Source organism: Callithrix jacchus, chromosome 22 (assembly GCF_049354715.1).
Source record: "Callithrix jacchus isolate 240 chromosome 22, calJac240_pri, whole genome shotgun sequence".
Classification (NCBI taxonomy): domain Eukaryota; kingdom Metazoa; phylum Chordata; class Mammalia; order Primates; family Cebidae; genus Callithrix; species Callithrix jacchus.
The window spans coordinates 17,024,062-17,047,911 of record NC_133523.1 but is presented as its reverse complement, the minus strand read 5'-3'; the positions used below and the strand labels follow the sequence as shown (position 1 = coordinate 17,047,911).

The 23,850-nt window shown below is 54.5% G+C and overlaps 1 protein-coding gene across 1 annotated transcript; it reads left to right on the top strand.

Annotated features, from left to right (window-relative positions):
* Positions 1-6,278: 6,278 nt before the first annotated feature.
* Positions 6,279-23,458, top strand: LSM4 (LSM4 homolog, U6 small nuclear RNA and mRNA degradation associated). The gene is made up of 5 exons (XM_002761903.6): positions 6,279-6,343; positions 13,879-13,920; positions 17,661-17,759; positions 20,415-20,598; positions 22,849-23,458. The coding sequence occupies exons 1-5, from the start codon at positions 6,341-6,343 to the stop codon at positions 22,938-22,940; spliced, it is 420 nt and encodes a 139-aa protein (XP_002761949.1). The 5' UTR covers positions 6,279-6,340; the 3' UTR covers positions 22,941-23,458.
* Positions 23,459-23,850: the final 392 nt, after the last annotated feature.

The window sequence follows — 23,850 nt, the reverse complement described above, 5'->3', positions numbered from 1 at the left end:
AAAAAGACCCCATGGCCAGGCGCGGTGGCTCACACCTGTAATCCCAGAACTTTGGGAGGTTGAGGGGGCGGATCACCTGAGGTCAGGAGTTTGGGATCACCCTGACCAACATGGAGAAACCTGTTGCTACCTAAAATACAAAATTAGCCAGGTATGGTGGCGCACGCCTGTAATCCCAGCTACTCAGGAGGCTAAGGCAGGAGAATCGCTGGAATCCGGGAGACACAGGTTGCAGTGAGTGGAGATCGCACCACTGCACTCCAGCCTGGGTGACAGAGTGAGACTCCATCTCAAACAAACAACAAAAAACCCTATTTGAGGAATCTCTGCTTCTTCCGACTGTGGGATATGAAGGCGGCCAAGGACAGGGGCAAAGTCACCTCTGTTCTTTGGTTCCCTGCACCCTAGGAATTCACTGGGCAAGGTACAATGCTATTTTGTTTCAGCTCAGGCGGCCACAGATCAGGAGGGGGCTATGTGAAGCTCCTGGTTCCGTGGATGGGAGAAAGACACGGTCACTACCTTGACCAGAGAAGCGTGAACCATGAGGGCGCCTGGGTTTCTGGCTTCTCTCCTCCTTTATTATTATTTTTTTTTTTCGAGATGGAGTTTTGCTTTTGTCACCCAGGCTGGAGGGCAGTGGCAGGATCCCAGCTCACTGCAATCTCCACCTCCTGGGTTCAAGTGACTCTCTTGCCTCAGCCTCCCGAGTAGCTGGGACTGCAGGCATGCACCATTACACCTGGTTAATTTTTTTTTTTTTTGAGACGGAGTTTCGCTCTTGTTACCCAGGCTGGAGTGCAATGGGGCGATCTCGGCTCACCACAACCTCCGCCTCCTGGGTGCAGGCAATTCTCCTGCCTCAGCCTCCTGAGTAGCTGGGATTACAGGCATGCGCCACCATGCCCAGCTAATTTTTTGTATTTTTAGTAGAGACGGGGTTTCACCATGTTGACCAGGATGGTGTCAATCTCTTTACCTTGTGATCCACCCGCCTCAGCCTCCCAAAGTGCTGGGATTACAGACGTCAATCACTACGCCCGGCCCTTTTATTTTTTGAGATAGCATCTTGCTCTGTTGCCCAGGATAGAGTGTGGCACAATCACAGCTCACTGCAGCCTTGAAATCCCAGGCTCAAGCCATCTTCCCATCTCAGTCTCCCAAGGAGTTGGAATTACAGGCACTGCCAGCATGCCCAGCTAATTATTTTAATTTTGTTTTTGTAGAGATGAGGTCTTGCTATGTTGCCCAGGCTGGTCTCGAACTCTTTAGGCTCAGGTGATCCACCTGCCAGCCTCCCAAAGTGCTGGAATTACAGGCATGAGCCATCCTGCTCAGCCAGCCAGGGAAGCCTTCTGATTGCCACTCCCCTCCCCGAACCAGGTCATGCATTCGTGATGACAGGGGAGGGTAAACTGTCCTGAACAGCCCCATAGAGGTCCAGGAAAACCTCTGAGGTCCTTGCTCCTACAGGTCATAGTCAAGAGAGCTGGGACAGCAATTACAAAATGGCATAAACCAGACAATGACAGAAACCAGCGGAGGGAGCTCAAGTTTGAAGAATAAGAGGAGGAATCATTCATTTTTGAGCAGGGCAGGTAGGGAAGAGTTCACAGAGCAGGTATGCATTCGTACTGGCTTTTTTCTTTGAGATGGAGTCTCACGCTGTCACCCAGGCTGGAGTGCAGTGGTGCCACCTCAGCTCACTCCAACCTCCACCTCAGCGATTCTCCTGCCTCAGCCTCCTGAGAAGCTGGGACTACAGGCGCCCGCCACCATGCCTGGCTAATTTTTGTATTTTTAGTAGAGATGGGGTTTCACCATGTTGGTCAGGCTGGTCTTGAACTTCTGACCTCGTGATCCACCTGTCTCAGCCTCCCAAAGTGCTGGGATTACAGGCGTGAGCCACTGCACCCGGCCTACTATTGGCTCTTTTACCAAGGACGGACTGCAAATTTCAAGTGCATGAAGCAATTTAAAAAAATTTCTTGGGGGTCATATAAGTGGAACATCACAGCTGTGGCTTCAGGTACGGCTGTATCCAGGGGCTCAAATCATGCCTCCCTTTCCACTAAGTAGCCCCACCTTCTTGTGTCTGCTGGATTTTTTATGCAGAAAGCTTCTTCCAGAAGGCAGAGCCTAAGGGGTCCTGGACTTTCCCTTTAACTCCCCAGGAAAGAGCTCCTCTCTCTCCCAGCCCTCAGTATCCTTCCCAAGGGAGAATCGCATTGGCCTTGGTCAATTCCAGGCTCTTCCTTTAACCAATCCCCGTAGCCAGGGGGATGAGGAACTCTGATGGTCCACCCTTACTATTGAAAGGGCAAAGGGCTCGGCCCAGTGGCTCATGCCTGTATTCGCAGCACTCTGGGAGGCTGAGGCAGGCGGATCATGAGGTCAGGAAATCCAGACCATCCTGGCCAACATGGTGAAACGTTGTCTCTACTAACAGTACAAAAATTAGCCAGGCATGGTGGCATACGTCTGTAATCCCAGCTACTTGGGACGCTGTGGCAGGAGAATCGATTGAACCCAGGAGGCGGAGGTTGCACTGAGCCAAGATTGAGCCACTGCACTCCAGCCTGGCGACAGAGTAAGACTATGTCTCAAAAAAAAGAAAGGGCAGGCTGGGCGCAGTGGCTCAAGCCTGTAATCCTAGCACTTTGGGAGGCCAAGGCAGGTGGATCACGAGGTCAAAAGATCGAGACCATCCTGGTTAACATGGTGAAACCCCGTCTCTACTAAAAATATAAAAACTAGCTGGGCGTGGTGGCGCGTGCCTGTAATCCCAGCTACTCCGGAGGCTGAGGCAGGAGAATTGCCTGAACCCAGGAGGCGGAGGTTGCGGTGAGCCAAGATCGCGCCATTGCACTCCAGCCTGGGTAACAAGAGCGAAACTCCGACTCAAAAAAAAAAAAGAAAGGGCAAACAAAAATACTGCAGTAGTAACCACCGTCTGCCACACGGGGACACCCAAGCAGAGGTTTCAACGGTGAACAGGCGTTTGCAAGTTGCACAAAAGACTTTGCATGTAGAAAAGTCTAGAAGAGTCCGAAAGGATGACCCAGAATGCGGTTTGCTGCTACTTTCATTGCCATGCTGATGCTGGGACACCCCGTAGGCGGGTGGATCATGAGGTCAAGAGATCGAGACCATCCTGGTCAATATGGTAAAACCCCATCTCTACTAAAATACAAAAAACAAAATTAGCTGGGCGTGGTAGGACGCACCTGTAGTCCCAGCCACTCACGAGGCTAATTTAGGAGAATAGCTTGAACCTGGGAGGCAGAGGTTGCAGTGAGCCAGGATTGTGCCACTGCACTCCAGCCTAGCAACAGAGCAAGACTCAAAAAAAAAAACCAAAAAAACAAAAAAAGCAAATTGAGTTCACGTGCTTGGTGTGTTGGTGTGGTTTTATATATATATGTATATATGCAAACACATATACACATACACATGCATGTATTTCTTTTTTTGCACACAAAAAATGACATACTAGACTGGGCGCAGTGGCTCACACCTGTAATCCCAGCGCTTTGGGAGACCGAGGCAGGTGGATCACAAGGTCAAGAGATCGAGACCATCCTGGTCAACATGGTAAAACCCCGTCTCTACTAAAAATACAAAAAATTAGCTGGGCATGGTGGCACATGCCTGTAATCCCAGCTATTCAGGAGGCTGAGGCAGCAGAATTGCCTGAACCCAGGAGGCAGAGGTTGCGGTGAGCCGAGATCACGCCATTGCACTCCAGCCTGGGTAACAAGAGCGAAACTCCGTCTCAAAAAAAAAAAAAATGACATACTGTAAAACTTTTTCTCTACCTTGGTTTTTTTCCACTTAATATATCCAGACACCATTCAATTTTAGTATATGAAGACTGTCTTCATTCCTTTTTATAGCCGTGTTACTCCATTATGTGGTCGCATTGGGTTTCTTTCAGTCTTGATATTATAAATAATGTCAATAAATAGCATCAGTCATTAAAATATGGGCTGGGCGTAATCCCATATTACGTAATCCCACGCCAGTAATCCCAGCACTTTGGGAAGCCGAGGTGGGTGGATCACCTGAGGTCAGTAGTTCGAGGCCAGTCTGGCCAACATGGTGAAAGCCCGTCTCTTTTAAAAATAGAAAAATTAGCTGGGCATTGTGGCATGTGCCTGTAATCCTAGCTACTCGGGTGGCTGAGGCAGGAGAATCCCTTGAAACTGGAAGACAGGGGTTGCAGTGGGCCAGGATCGTGCCACTGCACTGCAGCCTGGGTGACAGAATGACTCCATCTCAAAAAAAAAAAAAGGATAGGATCTTTGCAGATGTAATTAAGGATCCTGAGATGGCATTATCCTGAATTTAGGGTGAGCTTAATAAGAGAAAGGAGTGTGCTTGTAAGAAAAAGGAATGGCTAGGCCGGGTGTGGTGATTCATGCCTGTAATACCAGCACTTTGGGAGGCTGAGGCAGGCGGATCGCCTGAGATTGGGAGTTTGAGACCAGCCTGGCCAACATGGAGAAACCCCGTCTCTACTGAATATACAAAAAATTAGCCGGGCTGGCGTAGCATGCCTATAATCCCAGCTACTCGGGAGGCTGAGACAGAATGGCTTGAACCCAGGAGGAGGAGGTTGCGGTGAGCCAAGATCACGCCATTGCAGTCCAGCCTGGGTAACAAGAGCAAAACTCTGTCTCAAAAAAAAAAAAAAGAAAGAAAAAGAAAAAGGAGCGGCTGGGCTCAGTGGCTCAGACCTGTAATCCCAGCATTTTGGGAAGCAGAGAGGAGGGAGGATGGCCTGACCCCAGGAGTCTGAGACTAGCTTGAACAAACATATGGAGACCCTGTCTGTCCCAAAAAAAGAAAAGAGAGAAACATTTGAGCCTGAGAGACACAGAGAAGGCCAAGTGAAGACAGGGGCAGACAGAAAGCAGAAGACTCCATGTATAAGTCAAGGAACTCCAAGGACTGGCAGCAGCCAGCAGAACCCAGGAAGAGGCACAGGACACACAGAGCCTCCGGAGCGAGCCAGCTCCACTGACAGCCTCAGTTCAGAATCTGGTCTCCTGAACTGTGAGAAAATCACGTTCTGTTGTTTTAAACCTCTCAGTTTGCAGGCGTTTGTTACAGCCCCAGGAAACAACAGCATTTGCCTATTTACTTTGTTTACTGTCTCCCTGAGAGCCACGAATTTTGTGTTTTGTTCATTTCTGTGAGCAGAAGCAGGCACAAAGTATATTGTTAAGTACTTAATATGCGCCAGACCTGTTTTTGTTTGTTTTGAGACAGAGTTTCGCTAGTTGCTCAGGCTGGAGTACAATGGCGTGATCCTTTGCCTCCTGGGTTCAGGCTGGAGTACAATGGCGTGATCCTTTGCCTCCTGGGTTCAAGCGATTCTGGGATTACACCACTGCCGGCTAATTTTATTTTTTTGTTTTTTGTTTTTTTTGAGACGGAGTTTCGCTCTTGTTACCCAGGCTGGAGTGCAATGGCCGATCTCGGCTCACGGCAACCTCCGTCTCCTGGGTTCAGGCAATTCTCCTGCCTCAGCCTCCCAAGTAGTTGAGATTACAGGCACGCGCCACCATGCCCAGCTAATTTTTTTTGTATTTTCAGTAGAGACGGGGTTTCACCTTGTTGACCAGGATGGTCTCGATCTCTTGACCTCGTGATCCACCCGCCTCGGTCTCCCAAAGTGCTGGGATTACAGGCGTGAGCCATCGCGCCCGATCGCCAGGCGCTGTTTTAAGTGCTTTTTACATAGTTTCACTCATTTCATCCTCACAGCAAGCAACCTTTTGGAGCAGACACTACTATTATAACCCATTTTACAGCAAACTGAGGCTCCGAGGGGCGTGGTCAGGATTCCAACCCACTAAATGATGTTCCTGGATAATTACAGAATTAGAAAACTAGGAGTCCGAAGGGCGACCTGAGGGACGTCCCAATCACCACGAGACCTCGCTGTCTCTAAGACTGCAAACGAAAGGCATTAACTGGCTTTGCCCACAGCGTGGAGCCCGAGACCGACGGCTTCACCTGCGCATGCGCTTACCCACAAAACACCCCGCGCCTGGGCGCGTTGCTCCGCCCCCTTTTGCATTACAAGTCGCGACACTTTACGGCTCTATTCCTCGTTCCTCCGGCGGGAACGCGGCCCGCCCGCCCCTTTCGCCCAGAGGGCCCCGCCGTGTTCCGCGTGGATTGGTTGGCCGCCCTTCGAGCCCAGTGCTGACTGGCTCGCGTGTCTGCCACTTTCTTTCAGCCTAGTGGCGCGCGGCGCTGCGACGACCGCCGGGAGCGTGTGCAGCGGCGGTGGCGGAAGTGGCCGGCGAGCCCGGTCCCCGCCGGCACCATGGTGAGGGCAGGGCAACGGCGGGGTCTCATCGGGAGGCGGGAGCCGCAGGCGTTGGGAGCCCTCCGGGCGGGCGCTGACGGTTGGGTTGGCGCGGGGTGAACGTAGAGTCAGAGCCTCGCGTTCCGTCTCCCGGCACGAGGCTGGGAAACTGAGGCTGGAGACTGCAGATGGCTCTAGGACGTCTGTGTCTGAGATTTAGGGTTGCACGGGCTTGTATCCGTAGTACAGCGGGCTCGCTTTACTTAGTTTTTCCCATTTTTTCCCCTCAGGTGGGGAAACTGAGGTCAAAAAAGGTGGGGGCCCGCCAAATGCAAGTTTTTGGGCAGGGAAGGGGCCCCGAACGCTTCGGGCCCGGTCAGACCTCCCAGATTGAAAATTAGAGTGCTGGGAAGTAGGGGGCCAGTCTGAGTTGTGAAACTTAGCTTTAGGAATTTCAGAGCTTGCAAGATGCATAAAATGCTCGCAGCACAGCGTCCTAGGCCTGTTGTTTTCTGTCTGAAAATCGGGCCTGGTGCTGGGGTGTGGTCTTTCTCCTTGGGTCACATAGCATGTCATTCCAGGGGAAGGGGGCATTTTGAGCAGGAGTGGATAAAGTGCATCCTCCCAATACACAGAAGGAAAAACTGAGGCCCAGGTCTCTGCAGGGCCAGATGTTTGTGATTATGGAAGTTCTGGATCTGGGCCAGAAAGTGCCCGTGTCCTCAATGTGCAGATCGGAAAACGAAGTCGGAGCTGGGAATTTCCTGGCCCATCAGCATCTGGCGCTTCTTTTTTCAGGGAGAGAAATCTAGGCCTTTGTTGGGGATGTGACTTCCAGACTCTGTGAGACAGTGGGAGATTTAGTAACCAGGAGGGACCCACAGGGGTGGCTGCATCAGAGCTGAGGATTAGTAAGAGATGCTCCCTAAATCCTGGGGTCAGTGTGTAACCACCCAGTGGGTTCACTTAGCCTGCTTCCTAGACAGAGCCGATTTATCAAGACAGGGGAATTGCAATGGAGAAAGCAATTCACACAGAGCCAGCTCTGCAGGAGACTGGAGTTTCACTCTTGTTGCCCAGGCTGGAGTGCAGTGGCACAATCTTGGCTCACTGCAACCTCTGCCTCCCGAGTTCAAGCTTTTCTCCTGCCTCAGCCTCCTGAGTAGCTGGGATTACAGGCGTCAACCACACCATGTCCGACCAATTTTTTTGTATTTTTAGTAGAGACAGGGTTTCACCATGTTGGCCAGGCTGGTCTGGAACTCCTGAACTCAGGTGATCCACCCACCTCAGCCTCCTGAAAGTTCTGGGATTACAGGGTGAGCCACTGTACCCAGCCTAGGGGATCCGAGTTTTTAAGATGATTTGGTCGGTAGGGGCTCAGGAAGTGGGGGGTGCTGATTGGCTGGAGCTTCCTGAGGTTGGAGATGGAGTCCTGAGGAGGTCGAAGTGAGATTTTCTTGCTGTCTTCTGTTCCTGGGTGGGATTCTGTCCGTGGGTGGGATTGCGGGACTGGTTGAGCCACATTACTCGTCTGGGTGGTGTCAGCGGATCCACCTAGTACAGGGTCTGCAAAAATATCTCAAGCACTGATCTTAGATTTTTATAATAGTGATGTTATCCCCAGGAGCAATTTGGGGAGGTTCAGACTCTTGAGCCAGAGGCTTCGTGACCCCTAAACGATAATTTCTAATCTTGCAGCTTGTCAGTCCTCCAAAGGCTGACTGGTCCCCAGGTAAGAAGAGGGTGTTTTCTGGAAAAAGCTATTACCAATCTTGTCTCAGAGTCAAACTATAGACTGAATTTCTTCCCAAGGTTAGTTCGGCCTATGCCCAGGAAAGAGCAAGGACAGCTTAAAGGTTACAAGCAAGATGGAGTTGCTTAGGTCTGATCTCTTTTTGCTGTCATAATTTCCTCAGGTACAGTTGTTGCGAAGGCGGTTTCAAGTGCAACAATTCAGAGAAGGGAGCCGGCCCCTCCTGCTGTGTCCCCGAGGGCAGAGTTGGAAGGGTCCATCCTGTGACAAGTTTTATGGAAGCAGGATCTTCATTTTTCTTCCCTCTATTATTCCCACTGTGTAGAACGGTGCGTGGGCAAAGTTAGAACTCATTCATTCAGCCCGTCCCCACCTTCTGAACATCCAGAGTCCCCAAGTCCTGGCTATCCAGGCGTTTCCTGGAGGAGTGGCCAAGAATGGACGAGGCGGGCCAGGTGGAGTGGCTCATGCCTGTAATCCTAGCACTTTGGGATGCCGAGGTGGGTGGATCACCTGAGGTCGGCCAACATGGAGACACCCCGTCTCTACTAAAAATACAAAATTAGCCTGGAGTGGTGGGATTACATGCTTGTAATCCCAGCTACTTGGGAGACTGAGGTAGGAGAATCACTTAAACCCAGGAGGTGGAGGTTGCAGTGAGCCTAGATTGTGCCACTGCACTCCAGCCTGGGCAACAAGAGTGAAACTCCGTCTCAGGGGAAAACAAAAAGAATGGACAAGGCCTCATGGGATACACACTTCCAGTTCCCTGTGGTCAGGGTAGGACTAGGAGTGACCTGGGTTAGCAGCCGGGGAGGGCAGTCCTGGAAAGCTTCTGGAATTAGGAGCCACTGGATTTAGTCCTCATGGGTCTAAACCTGAGAACCAGACTCCAGGTGTTCCAAGAAAGCGCAGAGAAAGGAATTCTCTTTTCTGAATTTTCTTGTGATCTTCCCTGAGCCAGGTGATGGGGCCGCTCCCATCACACTTGGCACTTTTTTCTTTTTCTATTTCATTTTATTTATTTTCTGAGACAGTCTCGCTCTGTTGCCCAGGCTGAAGTGCAGTGGCACAATCTCGGCTCACTGCAACCTCCACCTCCCTGAGAGCGATTCTCCTGCCTCAGCCTCCCAAGTAGCTGAGATTACAGGCACGTGCCACCACACCTGGATAATTTTTGTATTTTCAGTAGAGATGGGGTTTCACCATGTTGGCCAGGCTAGTCTTGAACCCCTGACCTCAGCCTCCCAAAGTGTTGGAATTGCAGGTGTGAGCCACTGTGCTCTGCCAACTTTTTTTTTATTTTCATTTTTTGAGCTGAGATCTCACTCTGTCGTCCAGGCTGGAGTGCAGTGGCACAATCACTGCAGCCTCAACCTCACTGGCTCAAGTGATCCTCCCACCTCAGCCTCCCAGAGTCCTGTGATTATAGCCACAAGTCACTGTGCCCAGCCGCACTTGGCCCTTTGATGTATCTTCTTTTAAGTTTTTAAGGATCCACCCCTTCTGACCTCATTCTTCAACAGGGTTTGGAGGTGAAGATGGAGGAGGAATCAGGACGTGTGGTCACGGCTCCAGGCCACCGCAGCTGTGGAGGGCCTGGGAGTCAGCCAGCTGCGTGTCTGGAAGTTACTTGTCCCATCTCTGCCACTCCTTCCCTTCCCTGTGGGGTGGGTCGAGTGTTCTGCCTGCCCCGTATGCCTCTATGTGCATTTCTCTTGTGTATTTATTCAGCAAATATTTACCGAGTCCCTTTCCTGTGCCTGGCCTTGTGCTTGGTGCTAGACAAAGCCCACACCCACTTTGAGTGTCCCAGTCTAGCGAGGGACTCAGGTAATAAACAAGGTAATTAAAGACTGGCTGCATCCTATGATGGAAGTAAACACCCATGTCGCAGAGGGTGGCCATTAAGTGCCTGGCCGAAGGCATGACGTTTCAGCAGCCACAGGAAGGTCACCCGAGGCAGAGGCAGCAGCAGGAGCAAAGGTCAGGTGGCAGGAATGGGTGTGGTAGCCAGTGTGGCAGAGCCTCTCAGGCCAGGCTCTGTAGCCACCCTAGGGAGCATTGTGAGCAGGTCTGTGCTAACCTTATTTGTTTTGTTTTTGGGACAGAGTCTCGCTCTGTCACCAGGCTGGAGTGCAGTGGCTTGATCTTGGCTCACTGCAGCCTCCACCTCCTGGGTTCAAGCGATTCTCCTGCTTCAGCCTCTTGAGTAGCTGGGATTATAGGCACGCACCACCATACCCAGCTAATTTTTGTGTTTTTAGTAGAGATGGGGTTTCACCACGTTGGCCAGGATGGTCTTGATCTCTTGACCTTGTGATCCACCCGCCTTGGCCTCCCCAAGTGCTGTGATTACAGGCAAGAGTCATGGTGCCCATCCACCAGCCCTATTTGTGTCTTACATGTTCTTTCTCCTGCTTTTTGGACAGGGGACTTGGATGACAGCCCAGGAGGCTGTGGGTCCTTCTGGGCTGTCCTGTCAATAGCTGGGACTAGGTGGTGGTCCGAGAGGGACTGTCACTGGCATGGAAGGTGTGTCTACGGGCCACCTCCTAACAGGAGGGCGTCTTCCTCTGTCCCTGGGCAGGTCCCTGCTGTGGGCGCTGGTGCCTCTTCTGCAGAGTGAGAGGAGGGCCTTTAAGGGCTGGCCTGCCCTCTGCCCCTTTCCCGGTGAGCCAGGAAGAGATCCCAGGTCTCGTTCCTGTTGTGGGCTGGAGAAAGAAACAGGCTTGCCTAGGAAAACCCCCAGCTTCTTCACAGTAAAGGGCCACCTGGGCATGGGCCCCGCGTGCCAATCTGTGGCTCTCGTGTTTTCTCTGTGGCTGGTGCCACCCAGTCAGACGCACGCCCAGCCGCCCACAGCCCTCCTCTCTGCCTCTCCGAGCAGCCGCCCCATGGCCACATGGCCCCTTCTTCCCCCTTATCTGGCTCTTCCAGGAAGCCGGTACAGGAAGTGGGCTTGGGCCTGGCTTCCTGCTGGCACCAACCTCCCCTGGGCCGCTCTTCTCAGGAAGGGGCTGTGGGATGTAGGATTCCCTCCCCAAGCCCTTCCCTTCATGGGGGAGCCACCCCACCGGGGTTGAAGGCCATTTCTGGCCTCCAGAGGGAGACGCCTTCAGGTTCCCACCCCCTGGAGAAGCAGCCACCCTGTGGATCACGGTGGTGGCTAGGGCGTGCCTCCTAGCAAAGGCTTCTGGGTCAGGGCCACCTGGAATTCCAGAGCCACCAAGACAAGGCAGGGTGAAGCCCCTGTCCCTTGAGGCACTGTCTTGTCATCAGGGCTCCTTGGTGCTGGGACCTTCTTTACAGCGGTACTAGAACAGACATGTTATAGGACCCCCCACCCAGGCACAGCCCTGAGGCAGCCCCCAGCAAATGGGTTGAGTTTTATGTTTCCAAAATGAAAGTGCTGATTTTTTTCCCCCCAGTAATAGAAGTACTGCATATTTCACATAATAAAGACATTCAGCAATGATGGAAAAAACATCTCGAAACCAGGCGTGGTGGTGCATACCTGTAGTTCCAGTTACTTGGGAGCTTGAGATGGGAGGACTGCCTGAGGCCAAGAGTTCAAGGCCAGCCTGGGCAATATAGCAAAACCCTGTCACCACCAAAAAAAAAAAAAAAACTTGACAGTTCACCTTACCTGGTGACTTCCTGTTTTTGAAAACCCAGTTCACACTGGGTGCAGTGCCTCCTGCTGTTATCCCACCCAGCACTCTAGGAGGCCAAAGTGAGAGGATCACTTGAGGTCAGAACTTCAAGACCAACCTGGCCAACATAATGAAAAGAAACCCTTAAAAAAGATAAAAATTGCCGGGCACGGTGGCTCACACCTGTAATTCCAGCACTTTGGGAGGCCCAGGTGGGTGGATCATGGGGTCAAGAGATTGAGACCGTCCTGGTCAACAGGGTGAAACCTCGTCTCTACTAAAAACACAAAAATTAGCTGGGCATGGTGGTGCGTGCCTGTAGTTCCAGCTACTCGGGAGGCTGAGGCAGGAGAATTGCTTGAACTTGGGAGGCGGAGGTTGCAGTGAGCTGAGATTGCACCACTGCACTCCAGCCTGGGGCTTGGAGACAGAGCAAGACTCTGTCTCAAAAAAAAAATACAAAAATTAGGCCTGGTGTGGTGGCTCAAGCCTATATTCCCAGCAATTTGGGAGGCTGAGGCGGGCGGATCACCTGAGGTCGGGAGTTCAACACCAGCCTGACCAACATGGAGAAACCCTGTCTGAACTAAAAATACAAAATTAGCCAGGCATGGCGGTGCATGCCTATAATCCCAGCTACTCGGGAGGCTGAGACAGGAGAATCGCTTGAACCAGGGAGACAGGTTACTGTGAGCCGAGATCGAGCCGTTGTACTCTAGCCTGGGCATCAAGAGGGAAGCTCCGTCTCAAAGAAAAACAAAGATTGGCTGGACACAGTGGTGCACCCTTGTAATCTCATCTACTCGGGAGGCTGAGGCAGGAGGATCACTTGAACCTGGGAGGTGGAGGTTGCAGGACGCCAAGATTGCGCCACTGCGCTCCAGCCTCGGCAACAGGCTTGCCTCCCAGGCTCAAGGGATCCTCCTGCCTCAGCACCCTGGAGTAGCTGAGACTACAGGCCCACGCTAAGTTTTGTATTTTCAGAGCGAGACTGCATCTAGAAAAAATAAAAATAAAACCAGCTCAGATGTGGCCTTCTCAGGGGGACTGACCCCTGCAATGGGGCATGGCAGTGTCTGTCTTGGGCGAGTTGGGGTCGCCCTGCAAGGCATGGGCTTGTGCTTGCTTCAGACAGAAAGGGCCGGGCCAGCTGTGTTTCCTCCCAGCTCCATAGTACTGGGCAAGTTCCTCAGTCTCCAGGATGTGTTGTCCTCAACTCCACACTCACAGGAACCTCATCAGCGGGGATGCCTTTCAGAGATACCAGTTTGACCTTAAAATACAGGCAGCAGGCCAGGCGTGTGGTTCATGCCTATAATGCCAGCGTGTTGGGAAGCTGAGGCAGGTGGACCACCTGAGGCCAGGAGTTTGAGGCTAGCTTGGCTAACATGGTAAAACCCTGCCTCTTCTAAAAATAGAAAGATTAGCTGTGGGTGTGGTGACACATGCCTGTAGTCCCAGCTACTTCAGAGGCTGAGGCAGGAGAATTGCTTGAACCAGGGAGGTGGTAGTTGCAGTGAGCTATGATTGTGCCACTGCACTCCAGCCTGGGCAACAGAGCGAGACTCTGTCTCAAAAAAAAAATTGGCCGGGCACGGTGGCTCACACCTGTAATCCCAGCACTGTGGGAGGCTGAGGCAGGTGGATCACCTGAATTCAGGAGTTTGAGACCAGCCTGACCAACATGGAAAAAACCCGTCTCTACTAAAAATACAAAATAGCCAGGCGTGGTGGCGCATGCCTGTAGTGCCACCTACCCAGGAGGCTGAGGCAGGAGAATTGGTTGAACCCAGAAGGTGGAGGTTGCGGTGAGCCGAGATTGCGCCATCACACTCCAGCCTGGGCAACCAGAGCGAAACCTCGTCTCAAAAAAAAAAAAATTGACCAGAGTGTTCAGCACCAAGAACAGGTGGTGGCCACCTATGGGAGGAGAGAGAGCGTGTGAGGCTTTTCTCCTAATCCAAGAGGCAGGTCTGTGTTCTGCACTGGACAGAGTAAGGAAATGGCATTTCCTGCAGGGAGTTACTGACACGCACTCCTGTGCCCCCAGCACCGCACCATCCATGAGTTGTGGGGTGGCTCAAGAGCAGAGCCCCCAGGCGCTGGTCAGACAGACAAATCATGCAGCTTTGTTTGCCTTTCAGCTTCCCTTGTCACTGCTGAAGACAGCTCAGAATCACCCCATGGTGAGTACTCGCTGGTCTGAGACAACCTGCTGCAGAGGGCCCAGCCTCAGACAGCTTCCTGCCTGTCCACCAGTATGGCAGCTCCTTCGCTTCTCTCTCCCCAGGCGTGTCCACACCCTTGTCTTTTCTGCTGCTTATAATAGTAATATATACATACTTATTAAAAATTTAATGGGCCAGTTGCCGGGCGTGGTGGCTCAAGCCTGTAATCCCAGCACTTTGGGAGGCCGAGGCGGGTGGATCACGAGGTCAAGAGATCGAGACCCTCCTGGTCAACGTGGTGAAACCCCGTCTCTACTAAAGATACAAAAAATTAGCTGGGCATGGTGGTGCGTGCCTGTAGTCCCAGCTACTCAGGAGGCTGAGGCAGGAGAATTGCCTGAACCCAGGAGGCGGAGGTTGCGGTGAGCCGAGATTGCACCATTGCACTCCAGCCTGGGTAATAAGCGCGAAACTCCGTCTCAAATAAATAAATAAAAATTAAAAACAAATAAAAATTTAATGAGCCAACTGCAGTGACTCACACCTATAATCCCAGCACTTTGGGAGGCCAAGGCAGGTAGATCACAAAGGCAAGAGATAGAAACTATCCTGGCCAACATGGTGAAACCCCCTGTCTACTAAAAAAACAAAAATTAGCCGGGCATGGTGGCGCACACCTGTAATCCCAGTTATTCGGGAGGCTGCAGCAGGAGAATTGCTTGAACCCAGGAGGCAGAGGTTGCAGTGAAGCTGAAATTGTACCACTGCATTCCAGCCTGGGCACAGAGCAAGACTCTATCTCAAAACACACACAGACACGAACACGCACACGCACAAACGTAAACTTTAGCCAGACGAGGTGGTACGTGCCTGTGGTCACAGCTACTCAGGAGACTAGGCAAAAGGATGGATCGGTCCCAGGAGTCTGAGGCTGCAGTAGGCTATGATCACATCACTGCGCTCCAGCCTGGGCGACAGAGTGAGACCAAAAAATTAATGAGGTGGAAGGATCGCTTGAGCCCAGGAGTCCAACCTGGGCAGTATAGCAAGACCCTGTCTCTTAATAAAAACACCAGGCTGGGCATGATGGCTCACACCTATAATTCCGTACTTTGAGAGGCTGAAGCTAGAGGATGGCTTGAGCCCAGGGGTTTGGAGACCAGCCTGGGCAACATGGTGAAACCCTGTCTCTACCAAAAATACAAAAATTAGGCATGGTGGTGCATGCCTGTAATCCCAGCTACTCTAGAGGATGAGGCAGAAGAATCGCTTGCACCTGGGAGGCAGAGGTTGCAGTGAGCTGAGATCACGCTGCTGCACTCCAGCCTGGGTGACAGAGCGAGACTCCGTCTAAAAAAAAAAAATTACCAGGGTGTAGTGGCGTGAGCCTGTAGTCTCAGTTCTTTGGAAGCCTGAGGCAGGAGGATCACCTGGGCCTGGGCATTTGAGGCTGCAGTGACCCCAGAGCACGCCTCTGCACTCCAGCCTGGGTGACAGTGAGACCCTGTCTCCAAGAAATGATGATGATAATAATTACATTATACACTTCGGTTAAAGTGCACAATTTAGTGGCATTTGGTACAGTCACAGTGTCGAGTATTCACTACCTCTGTCTAGGCCGGAACATACCCATCGCCCCCAGAGGAGACCCTGTCCCCTTAGCAGTCATTTCGGATTCCCCAGCCCCAGCCCCAGATGAGCATGAGGCAGCTGCCGTCTCTGTGGGTGTGCCTATTCCTGGTATTTCTCATTTGTGTGAATGTAGCAGAGCCTGAGGCCTTTCGAGCCTGGCGGCTTCCACCCAGCGCTGTGTGTTTGAGGTTCCTCCACCCTGTGGCCCGTGTTGGTGCCTCCTTATAGACAGGCGGTGCTCTGAGGAGCAGACGTTGATCTGTTTGGCTGCTGATGGGCATCTGGGCTCTTTCCCTTTTTTGGCTATTGTGAATAGCGTCACTGTGAACGTTCATGAACATATTTTTGTTTTTAAGACAGTTTCGCTCTGTCGCCAGGCTGGAGTGCAGTGGTGCAATCTCGGCTCACCACAATCGAATGCGATCCCGGTTTCAAGGGATGCTGCCCTGTCAGCCTCCTAAGTAGCTGGGATTACAGACATGCAACACCATACCCAGCTAATTTTTGTATTTTTAGTAGAGACAGGGTTTCACCGTGATGGCCAGGATGGTCTCGATCTCTTGACCTCGTGATCCACCCGCCTCGGCCTCCCAAAGTGCTGGGATTACAGGCGTCAGCCACCGCGCCCGGCCCATGCACATATTTTTGTATGGTTGCCTGTCTTCATTTCTCTTGGGCAGATGCCCAAGTTGAATTGTTTAAAAATCTCAGCCTTGGTGGGAGGCTGAGGCAGGTGGATCACCTGAGGTTAGGAGTTCAAGACCAGCCTGGCCAACATGGTGAAACCCCCATCTCTACTAAAAATATAAAAAATTAGCTGGGTGTGGTGGCAGGCACCTGCAGTTCTAGCTACTTGGGAGGCTGAGGCAGGAGGATCGTTTGAACCTGGGAGGCGGAGGTGGCGGTGAGCTGAAATCACACTACTGAGTGCAGTGTTGTGCCCTCCTGGCAACAAGAGTGAGATTCTGTCTCAAAAAAACAAAAACCTCAGCCTTGGGCCGAGCCCATGGTGGCTCATGCCAGTAACCCCAGCACTCTGGGAGGCCAACACAGGAGGATCACCTGAGCCCAGGAGTCTGGGGCCAGTCTGGACCACAGTGAGACCCCCACCACCACCCATCAAAAGAAAAAAAATTAACCACGCATAGTGGTGCACACCTGTACTCTCAGCTACTGGAGAAGCTGAGGTGGGAGAATGGCCTGAGCCCAGGCGGTCGAGGCTGCAGTGAGCTTGATCACGACACTGCACTCCAGCCTCGACAACAGAGCAAGACTGTCTCAAAAAAGACCGAAGCAATGTCAGCCTTTCCTAACAGCAGCATATCTTCAGAATGATGTGCTACTTACCTTTGTTTTCAAACATATCAAAATAAATGAGAAATTACTGCAGTGGAAAGCAGCATCTCCAGACACCAAAGCCCAGATATCTGGTGACCGCCCTGAATCACTATCGTCTCACTCATTCCTATAAATATTTCTTTGTTTCTTTTTTTTTTTTAAGAGGGGGTTTCACCATGTTGGTCAGGCTGGTCTTGAACTCCTGACCTCAGATGATCTGCCTGCCTTGGCCTCCAAAGTGCTTGGATTACAAGTGTGAGCCACCACTTCCGGCCTTCTCTGTTTCTTAGTTGTTTTTGTTTTTTTTTATTGAGACCGAGTCTTACTCTGTTGCTCAGGCCAGAGTGCAGTGACGCAACCTCAGCTCATTGCAACCTCTGCCTCCTGGGTTCAAACAATTCTGCCTCAGGCTCCCGAGTAGCTGGGACTGCACGCACGTACCACCACACCTGGCTAATTTTTAGTAGAGACGGGGTTTGTCCATGTTGGTCAGGCTGGTCTCAAACTCCTGACCTCAGGTGATCCACCCACCTCGGCCTCCCAGTGTTCTGGAATTACAGGCACGAGCCACTGTACCTGGCCCAGTATCATTTTTAATTGCACAAAGGTTGGCATCATGAAAGGAGGCAGAGCCTGTCGCCTGTAAGGAAGGCCATTTGGGGGTCTGGGAGCTGTGGGCTGAGGCCTGGAGGTGGTGGCCCATCTCAAGGAGCAGAGGTGCACCTCCTGGGGAGCCCTGGCGCAGGGCTCCAGGGCTACAGCTGACCTCTGGCCTGTCTCTCTTCCAGTTGGTGGAACTGAAAAATGGGGAGACGTACAATGGGCACCTGGTGAGCTGCGACAACTGGATGAACATTAACCTGCGAGAGGTCATCTGCACGTCCAGGGTGGGTGCTGCACCCACCATCGGGGGCTGGGGGTGGGGCAGGGTGCACACTCAGCATCCTCCCTCCCTGGGCCTCATGGGAGGAGTCAGTTGGGGAGGCTACCTAGGCCTGCTCATCCTGCAGGGGCCAGTGGGGCATGGGAGGGACAGGGCAGGGTGGGCCAGGCCCCCAGCTCTCCCTGGACTTTGACCCTGTGGGAGACTGCCCCCTCACCTGGCCTTTCCTGCTGTGTGTCTGTCGGTGCCACCCTGACCTGGAAGGACCTAGGCCTTGGGACTTTCTGTGGCTCAGGTCAGGGCAGCTACCTCCAGGGGAGGCCCAAGTCTCCTGGACTCTGCTGCCTTTTGTCCAGCCTGGATGTTGCCTGGACTCTATGGGCCATGGTGGTGTGGCCGTGGGATGTACGGGATGCCCAGGCTACGGTGGGCAGGAGCAGCGCCACGGCAGGCCAGGAGTCGCCCTCCAGCACCTGAGACTGCAAGTGCCTGGCTAGGAGCCCTGCGGAGCCAGCTGGGGCTGGAAGGTGGCTTCCTCTGGTGGCACAGGCCTTCCTGCCCCTGGGGTGACCCACAGAGCACTGAGGAGGAGGTCAGGGATGGTGCTGAAGGCAGCGGCTCCCTTGACTTCCTCCCGACAGCCTTCCCTGACCCCCTCTGTCTTGTCTTCTTGTGGATGACAGCCCCCCATGGCATAGGGAGGAAACTGTTGGGGAGCTGGAAGCGCCTGCCTGAGGTGGCCTTGATGGGACCACAGGGCTTGAGGAGGGAGGCGCTCCTTCCCGAAGTGGCCTTGTCTTGCCCTGACCCCCATCCCCACCGGGACTGGGCCTTTCATCATCTCAGGGCTGGTGAGGTGGGGGCAGGTGGTGGGGTCGATGTACAGCAGCGATAGAAGCTCCGGAAGCTGCTGGCTGGGTTTCTCGCCACAGCCTGTGGGAAGGTGGGTGGGTCCCGTCTGGCCGTGTCGGACGGTGCCTCGGTGCAGAACCATGTGCTTCCCACCTGCTGCCAGTGGAGCTCTGTCCACTTCTGGCACTGGAATCATCGGTGTGTCACCTGCATGCGCACATGCGGTTTTGTGTATACCTCCATGTCTTAGACGAGAGAAGCCCATTCATTCAGAGGCTACGAGGTGAGGTCTCCAGGGGTTGGTCTGGCCTCTGCCGCCGGCTTCCAGTGGACTCGTGGCTTTCCCTGAGCAGCCTGCATCTGTGGCTGGGCTCTGGGAGGAGAGGTGACTGGAACTCACATCGTCCCTATCTAAGTGGGCCCCTCGCTCCCTCACAGGCAGGCTGCGCAGGATGCAGAGACCCTGGGCTGAGACCTCAGGAGCGTTGTGGGCAGGAGGCCCTATAGTGAGCTCAGGCCCTGTCCAGGTTCCTGCACGAGGAAGCCTCTGGGCCCTGCTGGGGAGAGCTGGGTGCTGAGCTACCTGCCCAGGCCCAGAGGTCATACAGAACCATAGTGTTTCCGTCCCACGAGCCCTTGAGTTCCTGGAAGAGTGAGCACCCGAAAGGGTCTGTTCATCCCTGCCTGGCCTGGGCCAGGCCAGACTCACTCAGGCGTGGAGGACAGTGTCTGACAGGAGGACTTGGGGATTTGGGTAGGTGAGGCCTTTTGGGGCCAGAGTTGGCCAGATGAGGAGAAGCAGGAACACCACATGGAAAGTTCTGGGGGCAGGCCCATAGCGGGTGTTCCAGAAACAGAAAGTTCCATTTGGAGTGAGTGTCGTCACAGGCTGAGAGAAGACAGCCGGGGTGGGGCCCTCGATAGCCTTAGACCTTGCCCCCAGGCCAGAGGGGCCCTGAGTGGATTCCAAGCGGGCAGATACTGTGATCTGACTTCTTAGGGGCACTGGGGGAGAAGGCCATCCAGGTGTCCCGCATGGATCTGTCCAGGAACCTGGGCAGTGGGGCAGGGCTGGGGAACTGATACGGTACGAGGGGCTTGGCTCCTGCCAAGTCCTGGTGGGGGCCTTGGGGCACCATTGCAGTGTGAGTCTGTGACTTTGCAAGGCCCCCATTTCTCCAGCCTCAGTTAGCTCTCCTGAAACTGGCGTCGCTCGGAACCGCCCTTGAGCCATCCTAGCAGGACCCAGGTTCCCCATCCCCCACCCCTCTTCACCCACCACACCCAGCCTGTAGTGTGTCCCTGTCGGTTGATGCTTCTTGAATGAATGACTGAGTCAGGGAGCATAGAGAGGCTTCCAGAAGGGAGGTAGGCCGGGGCAGGAGGAGGAATAGCTGGGCTTTGGCTGTGTCTGGTGCACAAGGAAGCCCCACCTGTTCTGAGCTTTGCAGGTAAAGAACCCCAACCCTGACCAGGGGGAGCCCCAGTCAGCCACTCCTGAGCCAGGCCCACAGGCAGAGGATAGGAGCCAGTCTTCCTTATGGACCCACACTGGGGGCTGCACCTACCGCACTGCCCTTGCTCCTGGGGGAAGGATTGCCTGGGGTCAGGGGAGATCCTGCCTGGAGGCTGGACCGTTTCCATGCTGTGTCCCTTCCTGGTGTGGTGCAGTGTGCAGGCCGGGTGGGACTGCGGCCTGTGTGGGGTGGATGCTGCACCCAGCTCTGCAGGGCCTCCTGCCGATCTGAGACCCCACTCCCAGGACTGGGCCAAGTGGCCCAGTAATAACCTGCCCCCTTCTCTGCAGGATGGGGACAAGTTCTGGCGGATGCCCGAGTGCTACATCCGCGGCAGCACCATCAAGTACCTGCGCATCCCCGACGAGATCATCGACATGGTCAAGGAGGAGGTGGTGGCCAAGGGCCGAGGCCGCGGAGGCCTGCAGCAGCAGAAGCAGCAGAAGGGCCGCGGTATGGGCGGTGCCGGCCGAGGTGGGGCTCCCATCCCAGCGGACGCACCTGGGGCAGGAAGGCAGCCACATGAGGCATTCCACTTCATTGGCCTTCCTGGCTGGTGCCCTTGAAGCACTGCCTTGGAGCCTCCCGACCTTCCCAGGCCTCCTCCTGGTCCTTGGCCATGAGCCAAGGCCCAGCCGGAGGAGCCCCGAGACCCGGGACTCAGCCCTCCTCTCATTGCACCTCCCCCAGCCTCAGTTTCCCCTCTGCAGAGGGTCTGGCAGTGCCCACCTGTCCAGCCACTGGCAAAGATTTACTTGGGGCCTGGTGTGGGGCCCTTTCCCTGCCGTGGCTCCATCCAAAGCCAAGGTTGCCCGCCCCCACCAGAGAGGATGAATTGGGCGTAAAATGCCATCTGTTAGGCCCAGGGGCCATCTGTAGCCCCTGCCCCTCCTCACCTCTCCCTCCAACTCTGTGTTCTCAGGGGGCCTGGGCTTTGTTTCTTCAGTGGATACTGCCTGCATGCTGGGCTCAGGGGCCGGCCTGGGGGCTTGTGGCACAGCATGGCCGCCCCCAGAAGGCCCCAGGCACCAGCTTTGAATGCAGGCTCTCGAGGTGGTCAGGAGTGAGCCCAAGGGAGGGGCGGCGAGGAGCTTTGGGGGTCTCAGGGTGGGTGGGGCCTCTGGGGTCCCAGGCCTGGCTCCTACGCAGCACTTGGGGTCAAGGTTGTTGAGAGAGTAGGTCGGGTCCTACCTAGGGAATCTAGGGGCTTTTGCTGGCTGCTCTGGAGGAAGTCATGGGGCCATGGATTCAGACAGCAGCCTCACGGGCCCCCACCAGGCCATGTGCCCTGGCACAGCTGGTCCTGCCTGGGCGAGGGGAGGTTGGTGGCCCCAGGCCATCGTTGGCCTCAGCTCTGTCCCCACAAGACCTGGTGGTCCCTAGCTGGTGAGAGCTTCGACCTCTTGGATCCTCTGAACATGGACTTCACGGGGTTGAGGTCTGCAGAGATGGTGATTCCAGCTCCTGTGGATGTGTCAGTCCTCCTGTGGATGTCAGCCCTCCTGTGGGTGTCAGTCCTCCTGTGGATGTGTCAGCCCTCCTGTGGGTGTCAGCCCTCCTGTTGATGTGTCAGCCCTCCTGTGGATGTCAGGCCTCCCGTGGATGTCAGTCCTCCCGTGGATGTCAGTCCTCCCGTGGATGTCAGGCCTCCCGTGGGTGTCAGGCCTCCTGTGGGTTTCAGGCCTCCTGTGGGTGTCAGTCCTCCTGTGGGTGGGTCAGCCCTCCTGTGGATGTGTCAGCCCTCCTGTGGGGCTGCTTGGAGGCCGGAGCTATGCTGCCTGTGGTGCTGGCCTCTGGCACCCAGCACGTGGGCCTCCTGCTGTTTGAAGCTCCAGCTTTGATTTCCTCAAGCATTAGTCCAGCTAGAAAGTTCTCAGAAATGGCTCCCTAGACGGGGGTCACAGCTGGGATCCCTGAGGGAGAGGGAGAAGGAGGGATGGTGTTGGGTCCCTGCCCACCCAGCCTGCTGCACTCAGGCCTGGCCTGTGGTGGGGGTGGCATTGGGGGTACTGGGCACACGGAGGGTGTGGGGACGAGTCCCCTGCCTGCAGCCTGCTCAGGATTACTGTAGGTGCCGCCGTAGCGTCCACTCAGTGAGTCCCTGTGTGGGGCCCTCATCTCCCGGGACCTCCCTGGGTGGGGAGGTGCTGGACACCCAACACACACACATCTCCCCAGCGGCAGTGTGTTTCCACCTCAGGGGCTTCATGGAAAATCATTTGGTCTCATGGTCTCCTGTCCCTGTGCCTGGGGCTGGATACCTAATAACCCCTCTTCCTGTTTTCCTCCTGGCAGGTGGATGAGGGGCCGTGGGTGGTTCTGGAGCATGGGAGGCCCCCATGCAGCCCCCAGCCTGGCCTACTGCCCCGTCTCTGCTCCACCCCTCTCCCATCTCCCCCTCCTCCAGGAAGCCCTTCTGGCTTTGTCCTTTAGGAAGCCTGTCCCAACTGGGCTGTGTGACTTAGTGCCCTGTGCCACCTGTTCCCACCCTGCAGCCCTGGGGAACTGGTTCTAGTCCCATAATGAGGATGCCCTGGAGTGCCTGCTTTGCTCAGATGCTCCACCCCGAGGGGCAGATCAGGGACACCCTCAGCCCCCATGTCACATAGGAGGAAGCTGAGGCTGGAGACTTACGTGACCTGGCCTAGCGTTTCCTAGTGTTGGGATCCCGTCGAAGGTCCCACCCACCTGGCTCAGCTGCAGCCCCCTCTCTCTGTCCCACAGGTGTGTTTGGTGGCCGGGGCCGAGGCGGGATCCCAGGCACAGGCAGAGGCCAGCCAGAGAAGAAGCCGGGCAGACAGGCGGGCAAACAGTGAGCGCCCACCCTCCAGGACCATGGTTCCACTCCACAGATGGATGGATCTGCTCAGAAAGGAAGAGGCGGGCCTCAGGCAGAATCCCCCTCAAGTTTGTGACTCTCCCTATTTGGTGAAGCCCCTTTTTCTTGCTAGAGCCGACAGTTCTCTGGTTGGAAATGTTTGGTGTTTGGTTTTGTGAAGCGGCCATCCAGAGCTGGCTGGATTCTGGAAGATTCTTTGTTGAAAGTATCTTTCAACCTCGCTCTGGTTCTCAGGGCGGCATTTTCCAGAGGGGTTTGTTTTGAGTTTCTCGGAGCCTCTTGGAGCAGCGAACAGACGGGAGATTTTTATTTTAAGCAGTCGTCACTGGGATTGACAGCCTGGAGAGTTTCCTTAAGCGCGGCCCCAAAATTGCCTTTCAAAACAAACCTGGGGACGGACGAATGCTTTAGAGACCCTGCAGGGGACGCACGTCCCGGGCCCTGGCCCTTCGCTTCCTCTCTCGTGTTACAAGAATAAAAATAAACAAAACTACACACTGCGCATCTGACATCCTTTTGAGCCTCTGGGCGCACCTAGCGGGTCTCCCGCCCTCTTTCCATGGCTGGGCTCTCAGGAAACGGCCAGCCCAGTAAGGGAAGCTTCCTTTTGAAGGTTCTCACCAGGCGTCAGCGTCACAGTGGGGCACTGAAGGACATCAGTACCGGCATCTGGATAGTGGGGGCTCCTGAGGGTCCCCGGTGACCCCCGTGCCAGGTTGTCCTGTAACCCCTTCCCCTCTGTGGAGATACTAATGCTGGGGGTGGGGGTGGGAAGTGCCGGGCAGGGGCCAGGTGTGGTCCCCATCACCCCCTCCCGGGTGGCCTGGGCTCCATCATCTGTCCCCGTCTGTCCACACTAGCGTTCACGCAGAGAAGACTGGGGACAG